This window comes from Tiliqua scincoides, chromosome 12, assembly GCF_035046505.1.
Source record: "Tiliqua scincoides isolate rTilSci1 chromosome 12, rTilSci1.hap2, whole genome shotgun sequence".
Lineage (NCBI taxonomy): Eukaryota > Metazoa > Chordata > Lepidosauria > Squamata > Scincidae > Tiliqua > Tiliqua scincoides.
This window is the reverse complement of record NC_089832.1, coordinates 851313-868737: the sequence shown is the minus strand read 5'-3', so window position 1 is coordinate 868737 and position 17425 is coordinate 851313. Positions and strand designations below refer to the sequence as shown.

The window sequence follows — 17425 nt, the reverse complement described above, 5'->3', positions numbered from 1 at the left end:
CAGTACTGTTGTCCTGTGGCTGGGCAAGACACGCCAGCCTCTCCTGGTGCCCCAATCTCACTTTTCTCACCTTTGTGGAAAGGAGGGCCAGGATGTGCCCCTTGGCTCCGGTGTCCCTGCAGTTTCTGCTTCTGTGAATTGCTCCGAGGAAACCGACTGGAATGGTGGTGGAAGAAGTGCAACACACTCCATGGGAAATGCCAGCATCGAGGCCCCCCAGAACACTTGGTCCCACCTCCTGGGCCCCCAGAATGCACTGAAAACTCGCCCTCCAGATCCAAGCAGAAGAAAACGGTGGGAGTCCATATTTGGTAGACCTGCTTGGGTTTGCTGGGGCCAGGAATGGACATTGCCAAATGATAAAGGCCAGAACCTCGGACAAGAACTTGGCCTCACTCTGAAATGGCTCAAGGCTGATGGTTGTCCCCCCACCTCACCAGATTGTGGCCTTGGAGGGACTGCTGCTGCCTCGCTATGTGTCAAGGAATGTAGCAGTGCCCTGTTCGGAGGCAAATGGAGAGCGAAGCACAGATGCAGTCTTGCAACTGACGGGAGCAAGAAGGGGCTGTAAATAGAGTGAGGAACCAACTCCCCCAAGCCTGCCCTCTCCATGGAATGTCCCTCTCCTGGACCTGGTCATGCTACTAGTTGTGGGATTTGCTGCCCGTGCGTCACTCATGAAAACAGATGACTTGGTACACCCCTGCTTGCAGCACAGAACCCTTCCCCTTCCAAGGTGCTCTGACAAGGGGCAGCCCTCCCAACCCTGTCTGGAAATCAGCCTGCAGGGATTGCATCATCACTGCAGCCAGAACAACAGTGGATGCAGATCCCCTCACTCCAGTCCCAGGAAGCCCCAGAGCCCCACATCAGGCTGTACCTCTTACTGTAGTTCATGTGCCCTGGGGCCTCTGTCAGGAAAGGCTGTGTGAGCATGTGCAAGGACTATGTGAGCATGTGCAGGTGAAGCGCAGCGTGTTTCATGCCAAGTCCCCCCCTCTCCTTGTCAACCAAGTTAGCCCAGGCGACAGACAGACTCCCACCCCTGCGGGATCTGGTTGTGGACATGAAGATCTAGGTACAGAGTCAGAGTGACATCCAGAGCTGCCAGGTATTTCGCCTGGAATGTATGCCAAACCCTGTCAGCCCCCACCCCCAGCAAGTCCCACTCCCCCAGCAGAACAGAAATCCCAAGCCAGATCTGAGCTGCTGAGTCAGACTGAGTCTCCAAAAAATCAAGCTGGTCTTTTCCTGGTCAGAGGGTTGTTGAGGAACGTGACATTCCCAAAATGATCCTCCAAGATGGAGAGTGTTTGAAGGGGAGAGAGTGTGATACGTCAACTTGCAGCATGCTCCTACTTTCCCAAGAACAGCTTCTGTCCTGGGACAAATCGCACTGGGGTGGGAACTCCAATCAGGCCTGCAGCATGGCAGGGACTCTCCCCCCTCCTTGGGATCAGGCACACCTGTGACTGCTACTTGGGAAAAACATTAATAAGATTCCTTTAACAACATCGTGCCTCCTTTGGCCTTTGTGGCAGAACTCGTCCAGATCCAGGTCTTCCAGGTTCATCTGCAAGGCTGACTCTTTGCCCTTTGTAGCCTGCATCCCTCCAAATAGGGCTATGGACATTTTTGAAAGCCAGATTTCAACATTTCAGCAGGCACTGAGTTTGTGCAAAAGCAAAATTCTTTCCAACTCTCGCCTTCTGGTTCAACCTCCAATAGAGCAGGGCTGGGACCTCCTCTCCCAGCCGTGCTTGTGCTGTTCTTGGGGACTTTTGTTAGGGGGCTCCCAGACACTGACTTCTTCCTTAGTCTTCTGGGCTGCTGCTGCAGAGAGGGGGGGCAACACGTGGTCCTGGGGAGACTGTCTTACTCGAAGGACCACCCTCCTCCCACCCAGAGCAACTCACCCCCAAAGCAGCTCCTCTCTGCCTGGGCTGCAGTGGACACTTCTCTTCCTCCAGTTCAAGGATGGGGGGGGGGGGGGAACAGACCACCTGGAACTTGCTGCATGAGACTGTCCTCCACGCCCCCCCCCCAGGTCAACCTGACACAGTGCTGCATGTGCAATATATTAATTTGAGGATTGACACCCTCCACTTTGGTGCCCCCACAATGCCAAAAGATTGTGCCAGCCCAGAAGATCAGCACCCCACAGACAGAAGCTGTCTAGAAAAATGCCATACAAGGGTCTACCTCCATCTGAGAGTGGAGGGGGCTCCCAAGGGGGGCACCCAATAGAAGCGTGAGGGTGAGTGATGGGACTGGGTCTCTGGAGGAAGCTGCAACTGGATTGCTTTCCATCATGATCATGGTTGGAGATGGATCAGCAGTGAGGCCACACCACAGGCTGATGTGGCTCTCTGGCTCCAAGCAATTGGAGCAAAGGGATGTACGCTCCACAGTGCCGGATGTTGCACAAATAGGCTTCGCACTTGGCTCCTTACACACATCTGCAACTGGCTTGTAATCCCCAAGTTCCCACACCACAGTGAGGATGGACACTCCCAGCTCAGCTGCCAGTCCAGCTCTGATTGCTGAGCCCACAAAAGCAGAGGAGGGTGTCTCCCCCACCCGCCTTGACTTTAGTCATTGGCCTTCTTGTTGTCTCCTTCGGGAGCCTTGAGACTCAGGGGGTTACAAAGGCCCTTCCTCCAGGCGTGGATGCAATCCAGGCAGCAACTGCTCCAAGAAGCCAAGCCAACTTTCAAAGGGACATCTGACAAACAAGGTGCTGGGCAACCTGGGCCCAGTCTGAGCTGGTGGGCCTTCTTCCAAAACCAGCACCTGCAGGCACCCTACCCAGAGCCAAACCGTCAGGCTGTGCAAGTAGCAGCCCTGCAAAACATGTGCACGCCTGTCCCTGCTGCCAGATGACCCCTTTTTCTGCAGGCTGCCAGTCCTGCAGGGGCATTTGGGGTTCCAGCAAAATGAAAGGAACTCCCAGAAGTGTATTGTCTCCCCCCCCCCTCCATTTCAGAAAGAACAAAACGGAGGGCTCGAAGTGTCTTCTGTGGCTTCTTGTGTGTCTCCCAGAGGGGGGGAGGGGGCGTCCCTGTATATAGATGGACAACTGTACAGAATGCCATGTGTGCAGGCATGGAAGGACTGTCGTTCCTCTTTTTTACACATGGTATGAACATAGAATGTGTCCTGGAAAATTGCGGTGGGTGGAAGGTTTTTATTGGTTTCTTTGAATATATATGTACGTTACCTGATGTTTTGTAATAAAATCATGGTGGTGACAGGAGGGGTGATATTCATCCTTCAGAAGCCCCACATCTCACTCCTGCAGTCCTGTCCAGAAATACACTCCAAGGTCATGTCTCCTCTTCAGGCCAAACTGTATAGAAATCACTCACTGTGCAGATTCCAGGATGACTCAACTAACGACCTGAGCGTGAGCAGAAAGCACAAGATGGGTAAGGAGAGAGACCGTATTTGGTCCTAGGCTGGGCCGCTGCAAGCTTGGGGGTTTCACAGAAATCCTCATCAGGGAGAATGGCAAGCAGGGGACCCCCTCCCTTGGGCCCAGGGAAGAGGTCTGCAAGGCCCCAAAACACTCTGCCGGGACATTGCAAATGCTGCCCCCCCCCGCATCCACTCCCTGCTAAATGAGGTTGCAGGAGTGATCTGGAAACAGACCCAAGGGAAAAGCACAAGCCCTGCCCATTGTATTTGGGGAGGGGGTTTCAGAAGAATGAATATCACCTACCCTGTCTTTTTTTTTTTTTAAACAAAAAAGAGCAAGCACAAACTGGCCAGGGGACCTCTTCTTTTGGTCCCTGGAGGAGTTAAAACTCCTCATGTACGGTTTTGAATATATCTATATACAGATATATCTACTGAAATAAACAGATATCTATCACCCATGCCCTGGACTCAGTGGGTGTGTGTGGGCTATTTGGCAAAGGAGGGGCTCAGGCACAGTGGGTGGGGCATGCCCTTCTCTGCCTGCTTCTCCAGCTATGCTGGCCTCTGACCTGGAGCCAAGAGGAAGGGGAGCCTGTACAAACACACTTGTCAACGTATATTGCCTTTTTTCCCCCTAAAGACTTGACACCGCAGCCATATTCAGACCTTGGAGAGCTGCTCACTTCAGTGGGGCCTCTTTTTGGCAGACTGAAGCACCCCATTTTCATTTCCCTTTTCACAGCTTTGGGAGACCATAAATTATAACACCCACTGTGGAAGCCCCCCCCCCACCATCAACGTTTGGGATCCCTCCACCACCCCCATCCATTTTAGCTGAACCATGTCAAGGGATCGTTTCAGCCGTATGCAGATACAAGGGATAAAGCTTTCTGCTGGAAGAGGATACAGGCTGTAGCAGTACAACCAATGGTGGCCGGGGGGGGGTACCAAATCCATCTTCCCCCGGCTGGCTCTCCACACCCTCTACAGCCAAAACTCAGGCCAGGCCTGCAGTGCCCCAGGGTCGCTGACCAAGGGCTCCCTCGAACCCTCCACAGCCTCTTTGCCTGTGCAACTGAAAAGCAAAACGGGGTGGAGACCATGCAAGAAAATTCTTCCCCGCATCACAGGGCAGATGTCCCTGCACTGGGTCTCTGCCCAAAACAACCTCACACAGGAAATGGCCACAGGACTGCAGTGCTCCTGCCTGGGTGCCAGTGGGCCAGAAGCGGCCACTGCCTTACTCTGGGAGACGGGGTTCCAGGAACTCTGGCAACCCACAAAAGCAAGCAAAGGTTGTGCTCTACAGAGGCAGGGACAGGAGCACTGATTGACCAGGGACAGTCCCGTTCCCCACCCCCCATCATCCAGCTGGGGCCCAGCTGGGATTAGCAGAGCCCATTGGTTCCTGCAGAAAGCCCAGTCAACTCCTTTGTCCTCTCCATTCACCTTTCCTTCCGATCTCTTTCTCTGGAGCACCGTCACCTTCCCCACATTCCCCAGGGAGGGAAGGAGGGAGGCCGAGTGCTGTATGGCACTCCTGCAGCTCCCCTGGGGCTGGACAGGCCTCAGGCTTCTCAGAGGTTCCCAGCTTCTGCTTGGTGACCAGGCACAGCGTCGACCAGCACCAGAGATGCCAGAACCCACTCTGAGCTTGTCAGAGCTGCCCAAGTGTGGAGCCCCGTCTCGCCTCCTCCACGCTGCTCCTGGCGCTTCCCCTGGCCTCATTTTCCAGTCTGCAGCAAGACTAAACACGGCCCAGGAGGACTTGCATGCAAGCAGGAGAGGACCTGCTGCTGGGAGGTCTCTGGTCCTGCTCTGGTTTTGGATGACAGCCTGACCTCTGGCCCTCTGCAGGAAAGTAGAAAAACCTGAAATTCCCAAGAGGGCCCTGCCCTGGGAGGCTGTCTGAGAACATCGCTAGATGCGGCTGGGGGTGGGGGGGAAAGGGAAAGGCAAGAGGTGAGCAGGCAAGGAAACCAGCAGTAGTCCAGCATCACTGCAGACTCCCACCTCTCCAGCCTTGGAGCACGTGGTGCACCCCAGCAGTGGCTCAGCCACAGAAAGGCCACCTTTCGTCACTGGCAATGCTCTAGCAGAGAGCTGCAGGCCAGGATCCCGGCCAGAACAGTGGCACAGCTGAGAGGTGCTCCTCCACTGCCACCCAAACACCAGCTGTTTCCATTCAGCTCCGCACAGTCAGGCCAAGTGGACGGTTAGTGGATTGTGGCTGCATCCTCCCAGCTCAGGCGGATACAGGGGACAAGGCCTTAAAGGGATGAGGTCCCAAACAGTTTGATGCAAGGAACGAGAGGTGGGGCAGGACCCCATTTGGAACCCTGGAGAGCTGTCCTGGAGATCCTTTGACTGGCCCAACTCTAGCTCACTGCTGGGCCATTCATTGTCATTTGTACTGCCAGGCTGGGAGGCCTGCAGGCCGCACAGCCAGTGGAGGAACGAAGCAGTGCAGCTCAGGCTCAGCTGAGCAAGCCCTGCAGTCCCATCCGGTTAGCATCACTGATGTGCCTTTGCTGGGTTTGATGGCACACCCGCGACCCAGAAACCTTGACAGGAACCCAGTCCTGGAGCAACTCTCCCCACCAGCCCTCTCACACCTGCGTGCCTCTCACCTGCCCCTCGTTCTCTGCCGCCTGTGCAGCTCTCTGGCTCCTTGCAGGTGACGGCCACCCTCCCCCCCGAAGCAGCTCAGCACCTCCCTGGTTTCCACATGTGAGGCTCGCCTTAACTCCAGTTGGACACAGCCCAGGAGCACACAAGGCAGGATTCCACCATCCTGCCCTTCACCAACCTGCCACAGCAAAGACTGCTGTACTTCAACCAGAGGGAGGGGCGGGGGAAAAATAAGATTCACCAGAGGGAGAGTTCTATTCAGTAGCCCACCAAGGGCCTGGCTGAGGGGTGCGCAGACCTGGGGGTGGGACTGCTGTGCGCCAAGCTGCTGCCCTTCCTCACGGTTGATGCCTACAGGGGAACTGCCAGAGCTGACGGGGGGGGGGGGGTGTTATGACTCTGCTGCCTGCAGTTCCGCTTTCTGGCTGGCCTTTACTGGCAGCCCTGAAGTGCTGAAACGCAGAGGCCGCACACATCATAATTAGCACATAGTGCTGGGAGCTGGAGGATTCACCCCACAGCCTGCTTGCCCCAGAAGGCACCCCTCCCTGCCCGTTCTCACTGCTTTCACTCTGAGCATGCAGCTGACAAAGCCCATTTTTAAACACACCTCAGAGTGTGCACAGAAGGCGGCAGAATGGCTGCATCGCAGGCGAGGCCCTGGCAATGAGTGCTGCCCCGCAACAAAGCTCACCTTGCAATTCTCAGCCAAGGGCTTTTGTTTGCATCCACTTCAGAAACAAAAGCACACCCACCATAATCAAGCTTGCTTGCTGGAAAACACCAGGCAACTCCGCCTTCTGAAAGCAGTTTTAGGACGCAGCTCTGAATGCGAGACCAGCAGCGCCCTCTGCAGGCAGGACACACACCCAGCGCTAAAGTCAGGGTGTGACAGACAGAGACAAGTGTGGAAGTTCTCCTAAGACTGAGCTGCGCCTGCGTTGGAATTGGGGGGTTACACACTGTGAGGTTTCAGTCAGGAGTCAACCAGAGCCACTGCTGTGGAAGATGGATGGGTGCGCCGGCTCAACAAATGCTCAGGTTCTGCCCAAATGCAAGCCCGTTTCCAGCTGGCCTACAGAGCATCCCAGGAGGAAATTTTGGAGGTGGACTCCTCCAATAAGGCCCAAAATGCCTCCTCTCAGCCTCAGTTCCCCATCTGTAAAATGGGAAGTAGTGACCTACTGCTTAAGGTTGTAGCAAGGCTGAATACAAGATTACAGTCATTAAAAACAATGCAGCCTGGCCAGGCTTTGAGAGCTGGGAGGGCAGGACCAAGTTAGGCTGGCAGTGCCACACAAGCATGTAATCTGGAAGCCACTGCAAAAGCACAGAGGGGGAGAAGGCAGGAGCAGCAAACCAAAGGGGCCATGGCAGTGGTGCGACTAGGGTTTGCGTCGCCTGGTGTGGAAGTCAGTGTGTCATCCCATTATAGACCTCCTCCCATGCAATGAGTGGGGCAAGGGTCTCAGTGGTGGGTGTGATGATACACCATTGCTCCACCCTCACTGCATTTTTGGCTATAACCTTTGACAGAACAGAGATTTCAACTCGGTTTGCTCCATTGCATTTCACATGAAATTATGCATTGGATGATATATAACATGGTGGTATTCAAAATCCCTAGCATGTATGCACTGCTGAAACAGAGACGCCTGCGTTGGCTCGGTCATGTCGTGAGAATGGATGATGGCCGGATCCCAAAGGATCTCCTCTATGGAGAACTCGCGCAAGGAAAGCGCCCTACGGGTAGACCACAGCTGCGATACAAGGACATCTGCAAGAGGGATCTGAAGGCCTTAGGAGTGGACCTCCAGGTGGGAAACCCTGGCCTCTGAGCGGCCCGCTTGGAGGCAGGCTGTGCAGCATGGCCTTTCCCAGTTTGAAGAGACACTTGGTCAACAGTCTGAGGCTAAGAGGCAAAGAAGGAAGGCCCACAGCCAGGGAGACAGACTAGGGACAGACTGCACTTGCTCCCGGTGTGGAAGGGATTGTCACTCCCAAATTGGCCATTTCAGCCACACTAGACGCTGTGCCAAAACCACCTTTCAGAGCGCGATACCAGAGTCTTTCGAGACTGAAGGTTGCCAAGAAGGTATTCAAAAATAGCAAGATTTTAAAAATTTTAGCTAGTAGTGGTGTCACCCCCTGTGGGCATCACCTAGTGCAGCCCACACCCTCCACACCCCCCCTAGTGATGCCACTGGGTCATGGCAAAGGAGAGCTGGGCAGGCCGGGGAGTTGGGGCTTTGCTCTGCGAGTGGCTCCTCAACAAGCAACAGCAGATGGGAAAGCGCCATCCTGCTTTGGAGGCAAACAGGTGGCAGAAAGAGCCCCCTTTCAGTACAAGGCAGCTCCCTCCACCCCACTGTCCCCCACCAGTTCTAACTCCATGTCTGTGTAGTTAAAAAGACTCCAAGGGATCACCCCTTTTCAGCTCTGGCTGTTCCTGACACTACCCCAGTCCTGATGTAAAGGGGCCGCTGATCCTGCCCTGCGCACAAAAGGTCCCAGATTCAAGCCAGCAGCATTCCCAGGGAGATTCTCTGCCTGAAAATCTGCTGCTGCCACCCGCCTATGTTGACAAAATGGAGCAAGGCAGACCCTATAGATCTGACTTGGTTAGCAGACAGGATCTTGTGTTCTGTAGACTAGTGCAGGGACACTTCTCCCTGGGCGGAATTTGGCAGACAGAGACAAAGAAAAAACACACACCGCACATAGAAGAGCTTCTGAAAAACCATGTTCAAATTTGATTCCCCCAACAGCAACTTCTAAAAAAACCCCGATCTGAGTCCGTCAAATGGCAACCCTGCTGTCCCTTGGACCTTCACCTAAGCCCTGATTCCTAGTCCTGAAGGTCAAGGCTGCTGCTGGGTTCAACTGTCTGCAGAGAAATGGATATTTCCCCATGCCAGAAAAGCGTGCCTTGTTTTCTCAGTTCCAATAACACAGGCCAACACACATTTTGCTTCCTTAAACGTTACACCAATTCCTGGGTATATTTGGGGTGCAGATTCCAAAAATGGCACTCGTTTTGTCCTATCACGTCTAGTTTTGGAGACATGGCACAGCCTCTTTAGTGAATGGTTCAAGCAGCTTCCTCATGAAGAACCCTACACCATGGCTTCCTCATGAGGAAGCTGCTTGAACCATTCACTAATGAGGCTATACTATATCTCCAAAAATAGTCAGGGCAAAACGGATGCCATTTTTGGAAACAGCACCCCAAATTCATATCAAACCACCATAAAATTTGGGAAAAACTTTTCTGACTCTCAGTTTTGTAGGCCTGTGTTGTGGTACCCAGAAGTAAAAACTCCCCAACATCCTCCTCAGATCATCATCACAGCTCTAAGTTCCGCAAAACTCTTCCCTTTTGCTTGTTTTTGCCTCCACCCCCAATTCTGTTGCCCCCTTCACATCTGCTCCACAGCAACAGGGGCCCCCCTCTGCAAGACACCCATGTGGCCAACAGGAAGAGAGAGCAGCCGGGGGGGGGGGGAGAGCCCCACTACAAATCAGACCAGAGTAAAAAGTGGCCCCCACCCCCTGGGGAAAACACACCACCATTCAACCAAATTTGATTAAAAAAGAATTCATCTCAGAATCTTGGTTTTTCCACAGTTCAGTCTCTCAGGAGAGTCGAGGTCCACTGCTTTAGGGAGGGCGTCCAAGATGCTGCATCAGGCTCCATGGGATCAAAGATGGACCCCTCAAATCCATATCTGAATCAGACCAAACAAATCCAATCCAGAGCTTCAGAGATCGAACAAGGAATTCCAAATCAGATTCCATATAAAGGGCTCTGCTTCAATGCTCAGTCAAGCTTTTATTTTTAAAAAAACATTTATTTGAAGGTTGGGGATCCTCTCACCCTCCACGTTCAAGGGGGGGTTGCGACTAGGAAACTCACAAGGACTCCACAGTCCTTACTGTACAGCTGAGGCTCTGGAGACCCTGCCAAGCTCCATCCAACTCCACTGGAGACAGGAAGCGCTGGCAGCCGCTTCTTGCAGAAACTGTCCCGCAAGACAAGACACCTGCACTGGCCAAGGCCTCCATTCAGCCTGGACACCCGTGTGCCTGCAGATGCCACCAGCACATGCCAGCCGGAAACCGCACCTCCTCGGCGGCAGGAGACAGAGCGCAGTGCCGGGAAGCCACACCACACTGAGGCTCTTCCCATGGAGTCTGCTGGGCGGCAAGGCTGGGGAGGGGAGGCCCTCTCCACAGCCCTGCTCTGTCCAGCCTGCTGTCAGAACCGGCTCTCCTCCTCCTCCTCCTCCTGCAGCTGATGGGGCACGGGCAGCCCCCTTACATCATGATGTGCCTCCGGCGATGCAGGGCCAGGTGGTCGGAGCGTGAGAAGCTGCGGTCGCAGTCCGAGCAGCGGAAGGGCTTGATGCCCGTGTGTTTCCGGAAGTGCCTGGTCAGTTCATCGGAGCGAGCAAACTTCCAGGTGCAGCCCTCCCAGGTGCACTTGTACGGCTTCTCTCCTGCGGGAGGCGACAGGGGGAAAGGGTCAGGCTCTTCCCAAACCAACCGGGAGACCACGCTTGCCACTGCAACAAGCGAGACTGCAGTCCTGCAGAGATCTGTCTAGAACAGGTGCAGGCCACCCTCCACTCAGCGCTGCAATGGAAGCAAGCATGTACCCACGCACAGGCCGAGTACTAATAACACATCCCTATTCAAAGGATACCAAAAACTGCAGGACAACAGATAGCTAAAGTGGGGAGACCAGGGAGCAAGCTGGAGCAGAGCCCTGCCTGATCCTCCCAAAGCCTGGGAGTTTTCGGCTGGCTCTGAGATTGACCAGCGAGTCAGCCCCAAGCGGGCTCCAGGGAGAGTCCTCCACGACTGGGTGCCAGCACCTAAAAGACCCCCTCACCAGCCACTGCCCACCAAGCCTCCAGACCCGATGGGGCCCAACAGAGGAGTCCGTCCAAACACAGTCTGTGCAGCCTGGCAGAGGCTCTCTGGTGTCCTGGAAAGAGAAGGGCACTCCCAGCCCCAACTGCAGAGGCTGCTGCAGACTAAACTCGGGACCTCTGATTAAATGCTACAAAGGACTTCCTGATGGTGTGAAGTGCTGGGCAGTGGGAGGGTCTGCCTCGGAAGGGTGAGGCTGTCCATCGGGGAGGCCCTTAACCAGAGGGCCTACTGGGGATGCTGCAGCCGTAGCGTTGCTGCAGAGGCTGAATTCGGTAAGCCTGCGGGTCCTGCGCATTCCACAATTCTGCATGCAAAGCGGGGCAGGCTCTGCCCCTGCACTCCTTCCGAAAGGGCTCTTTTGGGCAGCCCTGCACAGCCTAGGGCAGCCCCAGGCTTCGGAGAGGGCTGGCGGTGCTTCTGGCAGACTCTGATTTGGAGCACCCTGTTCCTCCCCACAACCCCACTTCCTCCAAGGCCCCCCCGGAGCTGCGACCTGGGAGTGCCCAACAGGGGCCGTCTCTGCTCCTTCAGAAGAGACTCTGGGCAGAATTAAACAGGTCTGAGGGACACACCAGAGTCATCCTTAGACAGTTAACCGATAGCCTAAAAGTGAGGCATGTTTTGCTTTGAGACTTGCGCTTTGTCCTCATCACAACCTTGTGAGGGAGGGTGAGCCGAGAAGCAGCAACTGGAAAACTTCACTGCAAGCTTCTCAGAGAAAGCTTGGAGGAGAAGTGCAAATAAATACCATCAACCCAGAGGGTCCAGCCTCGCACCCCCCCAATTGTAAGAAATCTTGGAATAAGCCAACATCACAAAAACATAGATTTAGGAAAGGTGACACATCATTCAACTCTGAAATCCTTTTCAGAAAATCCATTTCAGGGTGCAAGCCTAACCCCTTACGTCAGTGCTTTCCAGTGCTGGCATAGCGGTGCCAATGGGACGTGTGCTGCATCCTGCAGTTGGGTGTCACTCATGGAGGCCTCCTCAAAGGAAGGGAACGTTTGTTCCCTTACCTCAGAGCTGCATTGCTCTTATGTAAGTGCTGGAAAGCACCACATAAGGGGTGAGGATTCCACCCTAAGAAGCTCAGGTTGTGACTGTTCCACCTTTTGAGAAAAAAGGAGGGACGTGCCTTCAAAAAAAGGAAGAATCCCAAACTCAGCAGAACAAGTCAAGACCAGGCGGGGAAGGAAGCAACACCCCACGACTTTAGTCTCTGCAAATGCAAACCAGGCTGCAATCCTGTGCATACTCACTGGGGAGCAAACCTCCTTTTAGCCAACAGAACTCACTCTAGGCAACAGGCACAACAGCACACACTGCAAGGCTGGTATGTGGACTGGTGGTGCAGAGGGAGGCGCCCCCCCCCCAATCTGCCAAGAGACATTTGCTCTGGTGCGGAGGAAGAGAGGGCAGGCGATGGGGAGCGTATGGGCAGGAGATGGGAAGGAGTTGCTAGGATACCCATGAGCCGAGAGGATTCCTGCCAGGTTGCTAGGATACCTGTTCGGGAGGGCTGCAAGAAGGGATGGCAGGAAGTGTTTGCAGGGGGGCCCACCTGCACCAGCTGGCACAGCACACTAGCAGTGGGGAGGAGAGCCAGGCCGCGTGGGAGCAGCAGCACCTTTGCCCAGAGAAGGCAGGGAGCAGGCATTCTCTTTCAGAGGCTACCCCCTTCTGTTTGCAGGTGCCCAGGGTCATGCCAGGTCAGCAATGCGCAGCTGAGGCCACGTGGGCTTGGCATCACCCTCAATCTGCCATTCCAGGCAATGCTGAGCGCTCAGAGACGAGGGCTGCACACGTGCATTGAGGGCAGCAGTGGGGCTGGTGGACATGATCCTGGAGACCCTCCACACACACCCTTGCCCCAGCTCTCCTTCCTAGAGGGTCCTCAGGACAACGGGGGGCTGCAGCCTGGGAAGCGGCTCTCCAACTGGCAGGAGGTCCGGCCTGCACGCGGAGGCCCCTTTCCAGTCAGGAGAGCAGCACAGAATGGCCGCAGAGAGGCTGTTGGGGTGCCATCTGATAGGAGGCTGGGGGGTGCCATGTGCTCCTCTTCTGTGCCCTTAATCAAATCCAGCTCCAGAAACTGAAAGAGGCCCAGATTTGACCAACTTTGCCCCCCCCCCGTGGGTGCATCATTCCAGCCTCTTTTCCAAACCACCACTGGCAGACGGACTCCCTTTCCTTCTGCATCGCAAGACGGCCACCTAGCGGACACTTGGGTCCAATGCAGGCGCCTCAGGCCCACTCCCAGGAATTTCCAGCGTCCCCAAAGTGGCTCTCACCTGTGTGTATCCTCCTGTGCGCTTTCAGGTGGGAGCTCTTCGTGTAGACTTTATTGCAACCCTCAAAGTCACACTGGTGGATCCGCCGCTTCTTCAGGTCGGGGGACTCTGTCCGCTGCAGTCGCCCCAGTGAGGGCCTGGAAAGAGACATGGGGGGAAGACAAGGGGGTGTTGGTCAAGCGCTACCACAAGCCAGGTGCCCCAGCTGGCACAGGCCAAACCTAAAACCACGCTTTCCAGGAGGAGGAGCCAAGCAGGCTGTGGTTGGCGAGGGACAGGAACTGGGGGCCTCTGCAGAGTCCAGGCACAGCCTCAAGCACAAAAATGTCCTTCCCTCATCGCAAACGTTCTCAGTGAGACTGACAACCGTAACTGGAGGAAAGGGAAAATTCTTAAAGTCTGCAATTATACAAGTTCACTTTGCATTCCAATAACTGGGAAGGGGTCATATGCTGCTCCCCCCACCTCCTTCCCAGGCTGCTTTTGGTTTCTCGGCACTGTGCAAAGGCTGCCTTTGTGCTCGTTCACAGTAATGAGAACTAGAAACGTGATGAAGTGTTTCTGAAACAAAATACAAAAAGCAGCCTTTGTAAAACAAAGCAAAGCAGCCGCTCCAGCTCTTCTCCCAGCACCGAGACTCACTCTCTCTGCAGGTCGGGAAAGGAAGCTGGGCCACTCTCAGAGGCACTGTCCTCACTGTCGCTGTTGATCTCCATGGGGCACATGGAGCTGGGGTCGACTTTCACTGCAGAGAAAACATTGAGAGCCAAGATGAGAAAGGACAAGCAGGTGGACATGTGGGGGGGGGGGCACAAACAAGCAGGGACATCAGCCACCAACTACTGCTGCAGCTGGTGGGGAGGGGCAACACGGGAGCAAAACTTTGGGCTCCAGAAGCCTCCCATATTTCTGATCCCCCCCCAATTCTGTCCCCTTCCGGCATGCAGCTTAGCCTACACCCATGTGGCAGAACAAAGCAGTACAGTGAATTATACCAGTTCATACTGCAGGTGGGGAGCAGGGCACCATTTCTCTTCCCCATTAAAAAAACAAACAACACACCATTCTCTGCAAGACAGAAAATGGAACTGACAGCATTGGGGGGGGGGGAGTCTAGGCTCAGCCCCAGCAGTATCTGCAGTCAGGTGGGGAAAGAGTTCCACCTCAAACTCTGGAAGGCAGTTTCCTACCAAGGCAGGCAGAGAAGCCCGACTTTGCAGAGGACAGGACAGAGGTTCAGGCTCTCCACATCAGGCACACGGAGGTAGACAAACAATCTGAGCAGAAGCAGGGAGCCCCCTGCCAGCTCAGCCTGCTTGGCTGGCCAGGCCCAGTACAGAGCCTGGCCCAGGCCAGACGAGGGGATGAGGCAGGGCGACACAGAGGAGCAGGGCTGGAAAACAGAACACTGAGAGGGCAGCTACCTCAGGGCCAAGACAGCATCTCACCTGATCCAGCATTCTTGCCGTCACCACCAATCAGGGGCACTGTGATGGCAGCTGTGACGCCGTCGCTGGGCATGGTGGTGTAGACCACGGGCAGGGACTGCACCACCACTGGGATGGTCTGGAGGTTGCCCATCTTGCTAGGCAGGTTGACGGACGGGATGGTGTGGATGACGTGCAGGATCTGCTGCCCACCCGTGCCCTGCGTGGAGGCCAGGATGGAGCCGGGAGAGAGCACAGCTGGGATGGCCGAGGAGGAGCCCAGCCCCGTGGGGGACATGGAGACCACGGGGGCCTGGATGGGGGGCACTGCCAGCAGGGGGGATGAGCGGACTGGAGGGGGCAGTGAGGAGGAGGAGGGCGGCGGCGGCGGCTGCAGCAAGGCTTTGGGCTTGTGGAGGGACAGGTCGACCGGCTCCGCCTGAGGCTGGTTGCAGTCGCTGGCCAGCAGCTCCTCGGGGGGCTCTGTCTTGATGTCGCTCAGCAGCACGGGCGGCTCCAGGGAGCTGTCCTCCAGCAACGACGAGGAACTCATCTTGGGCAGTGCCTTGCTGTGGGCGAAGCCAGGCACCTGCAAGGAAGGAAGGAGGCGAGGCACTGTGAGACACTCGCTGAGCTCTGGAGGCAGCACCTCAGTCTTCTACATGGGGAAGCCAGCAGGGCATGCAGGGAGGAGGAGCCCAGGCCCAGAGGGGCTGTTGCACCCCAGACCAACTGGCCTAGAGAGCCTTTCTTTTGAATGACATTCTTGGGAGGAGAGGAACAGAGCAAAACCAAACCCTGGAAACAGGTCCAGGGTACACTCTCCAAGGGCTTTAAACAGCATGGCTCCTCCCCCTCAGATAATTCTGGGAACTGTAGTCCTGCAAGCAAATCTAACAATCCTAAGGAGGGAATTATCACCACCCTCACTATCCTTGTGCAGGCAAAACTGTATCAAAAGGGAGTGTTTTGCACAGAAGAGCCGAGGAAGGGGCTAAGAAAGGAGCTATCTGGGGCCACCAGCCCAGCTGTGACGCCCATCAACTACGGCAGCTTGGATCGAGGGTGGCAGTTGCCCCCCTCCCATCTTGCCACTCCAGCAAGTTCCAGCAGCACCCCAAGCCGGCCAATGGCTCAGACTTAAGGCGCGTGTGCACAGCCGTCCCTGGGCGATGACATTCCAGAATGAGGGCTGCAGCTGCAATTCCCCCCCCCCCCCCGGCACCAGCACAGGGTGCCTCCTGCTCTGGGCAAGGCCAGGCGCCGAGGCAGCTCACAGGAAGCTGAGAAGCCCGGCCTGGGTGTCACAGGGTGCAACCTCGGCATTTCCGGCAGAGCGAAGGTTGCCAAGGAGCCCCTCCCTCCCCAGGAAGAGCAGGTGGGGCCTGGAGGACAAAGAGCCCCTCCCTCCGTCCCTCCTGGCAGGAGAAGCCTCTGGTTGCCCGGCCAAGGAAATCGGGCTGCGAAGTTGCCCTGCAGTGGCCCCCATAGCAGGAAGAGGCAGCCAAGAGAGGAGGGGCATCAATCAGTCACTGTTTTGTCCCCAGGCACAGCGAGGAACCAGCCTTTCTGCAAGGCTCATCAGCGCTTGGTGGAGCGGACTCTGGCCCAGGGCAGGGGTCTCCGCTGCATCTGTGGGAGACGCCAGAACAAGGCAGCCAGCAGAAGCCAAAGCTCCCTATTGCCAGGCAGCCCCTCCAGACCCTGGACCTGCAGGGCCCCCAATGCCTCTCTCGGTTTACAGAGCTCAATGCTAGACAGCAGCTGGCAACAAAGAGCAAACACCCTGTTGGCAAGGAGGGGGTCTCCGACTCCGGACAAATCTGTAGAGCAGACAAGCCCTGGTATGAGCCTTGGAGGCCAGGTAGAGCCTTCATGGTTCAAAGCAGTCTTGCGGGGGGGGGGGCACTGCCTTTCAAGCCCTGCTCAATGACTTCCTGCTGGGGCACCTAGTCAGCCACTAGGGGAGCCCTGGACAGGGCTCTGGACCCACCAGGGACACTCCAGCAGTCCACCACAAGCCTCTCACCAGCCAATGCTGCTGCCCCAGCAATGGCACCAAGGAAGGGGTGACCTGCCTGCACCCCCACATCAGCCAGGCTGGGGATACCAACACTGAGCCCCAGGGCAGAAGCTGCCCCACACCCCTAGTTAGCAAGAGACCACCTCATGCTGGGGTTGGGGCTGGCAGGATAGGCCAAGGAGGCAGACCCTCACGCCCCCCCCTGCCTCCCTCTCTTCCCCCCCAAACAGGGGAAGGGAGAGGCAGAACAAAGAGCCCCCCTACCCACAGCTTGGAAAGGCACAGTGTGCGACGTTGCCATGGGAACGGGGAGGTGGCTGCACTGGGCTCCACCCTGCCGGGTGCTGCTGATCACACCTACTTCCCCTCCACCCAGGGAGGGGGGCCATTGCTGGGGGGACACTGGAGACCAGCTCCCTCTCAAAGCTGGCCAAGATGGGCACTTGCCCCTTTGAAGCTGCATCCGCATTGGGGGGGGGGGAGAAAGAGACCTCTGGCTTCTGAGGTTGCTGTTCTCCAAAACCCATGATGTCATTTCAGTGTATTTTGAGTCTGCATGCTGAGGGAGCAGCGCATTTTGGAGAGCAGTAACCTGCCAAGAGTGGAACAATTATGTCCAGCTCCCCCCACCCCGACTCTCCCTCTTGCTTAGCATGTGGGTAAAGGATTCCCCCATCCAGGCATATTCGGCA

At 55.9% G+C, this 17425-nt stretch overlaps 1 protein-coding gene across 3 annotated transcripts in view; it reads right to left on the bottom strand.

The window, feature by feature from the left end:
- Positions 1-9858: 9858 nt before the first annotated feature.
- Positions 9859-17425, bottom strand: part of KLF8 (KLF transcription factor 8) — a 47907-nt gene continuing 40340 nt past the window's right edge. For all 3 annotated transcript variants that reach the window (XM_066639892.1, XM_066639891.1, XM_066639888.1), the window contains 4 exons: positions 14732-15299; positions 13926-14028; positions 13284-13420; positions 9859-10550 (listed from right to left, as the gene is read on the bottom strand). In XM_066639892.1, coding sequence (XP_066495989.1) covers positions 10369-10550; positions 13284-13420; positions 13926-14028; positions 14732-15263 — 954 coding nt within the window. In that variant the 5' untranslated portion in view covers positions 15264-15299 and the 3' untranslated portion in view covers positions 9859-10368. The remainder of the gene's footprint in view (positions 10551-13283; positions 13421-13925; positions 14029-14731; positions 15300-17425) is intronic.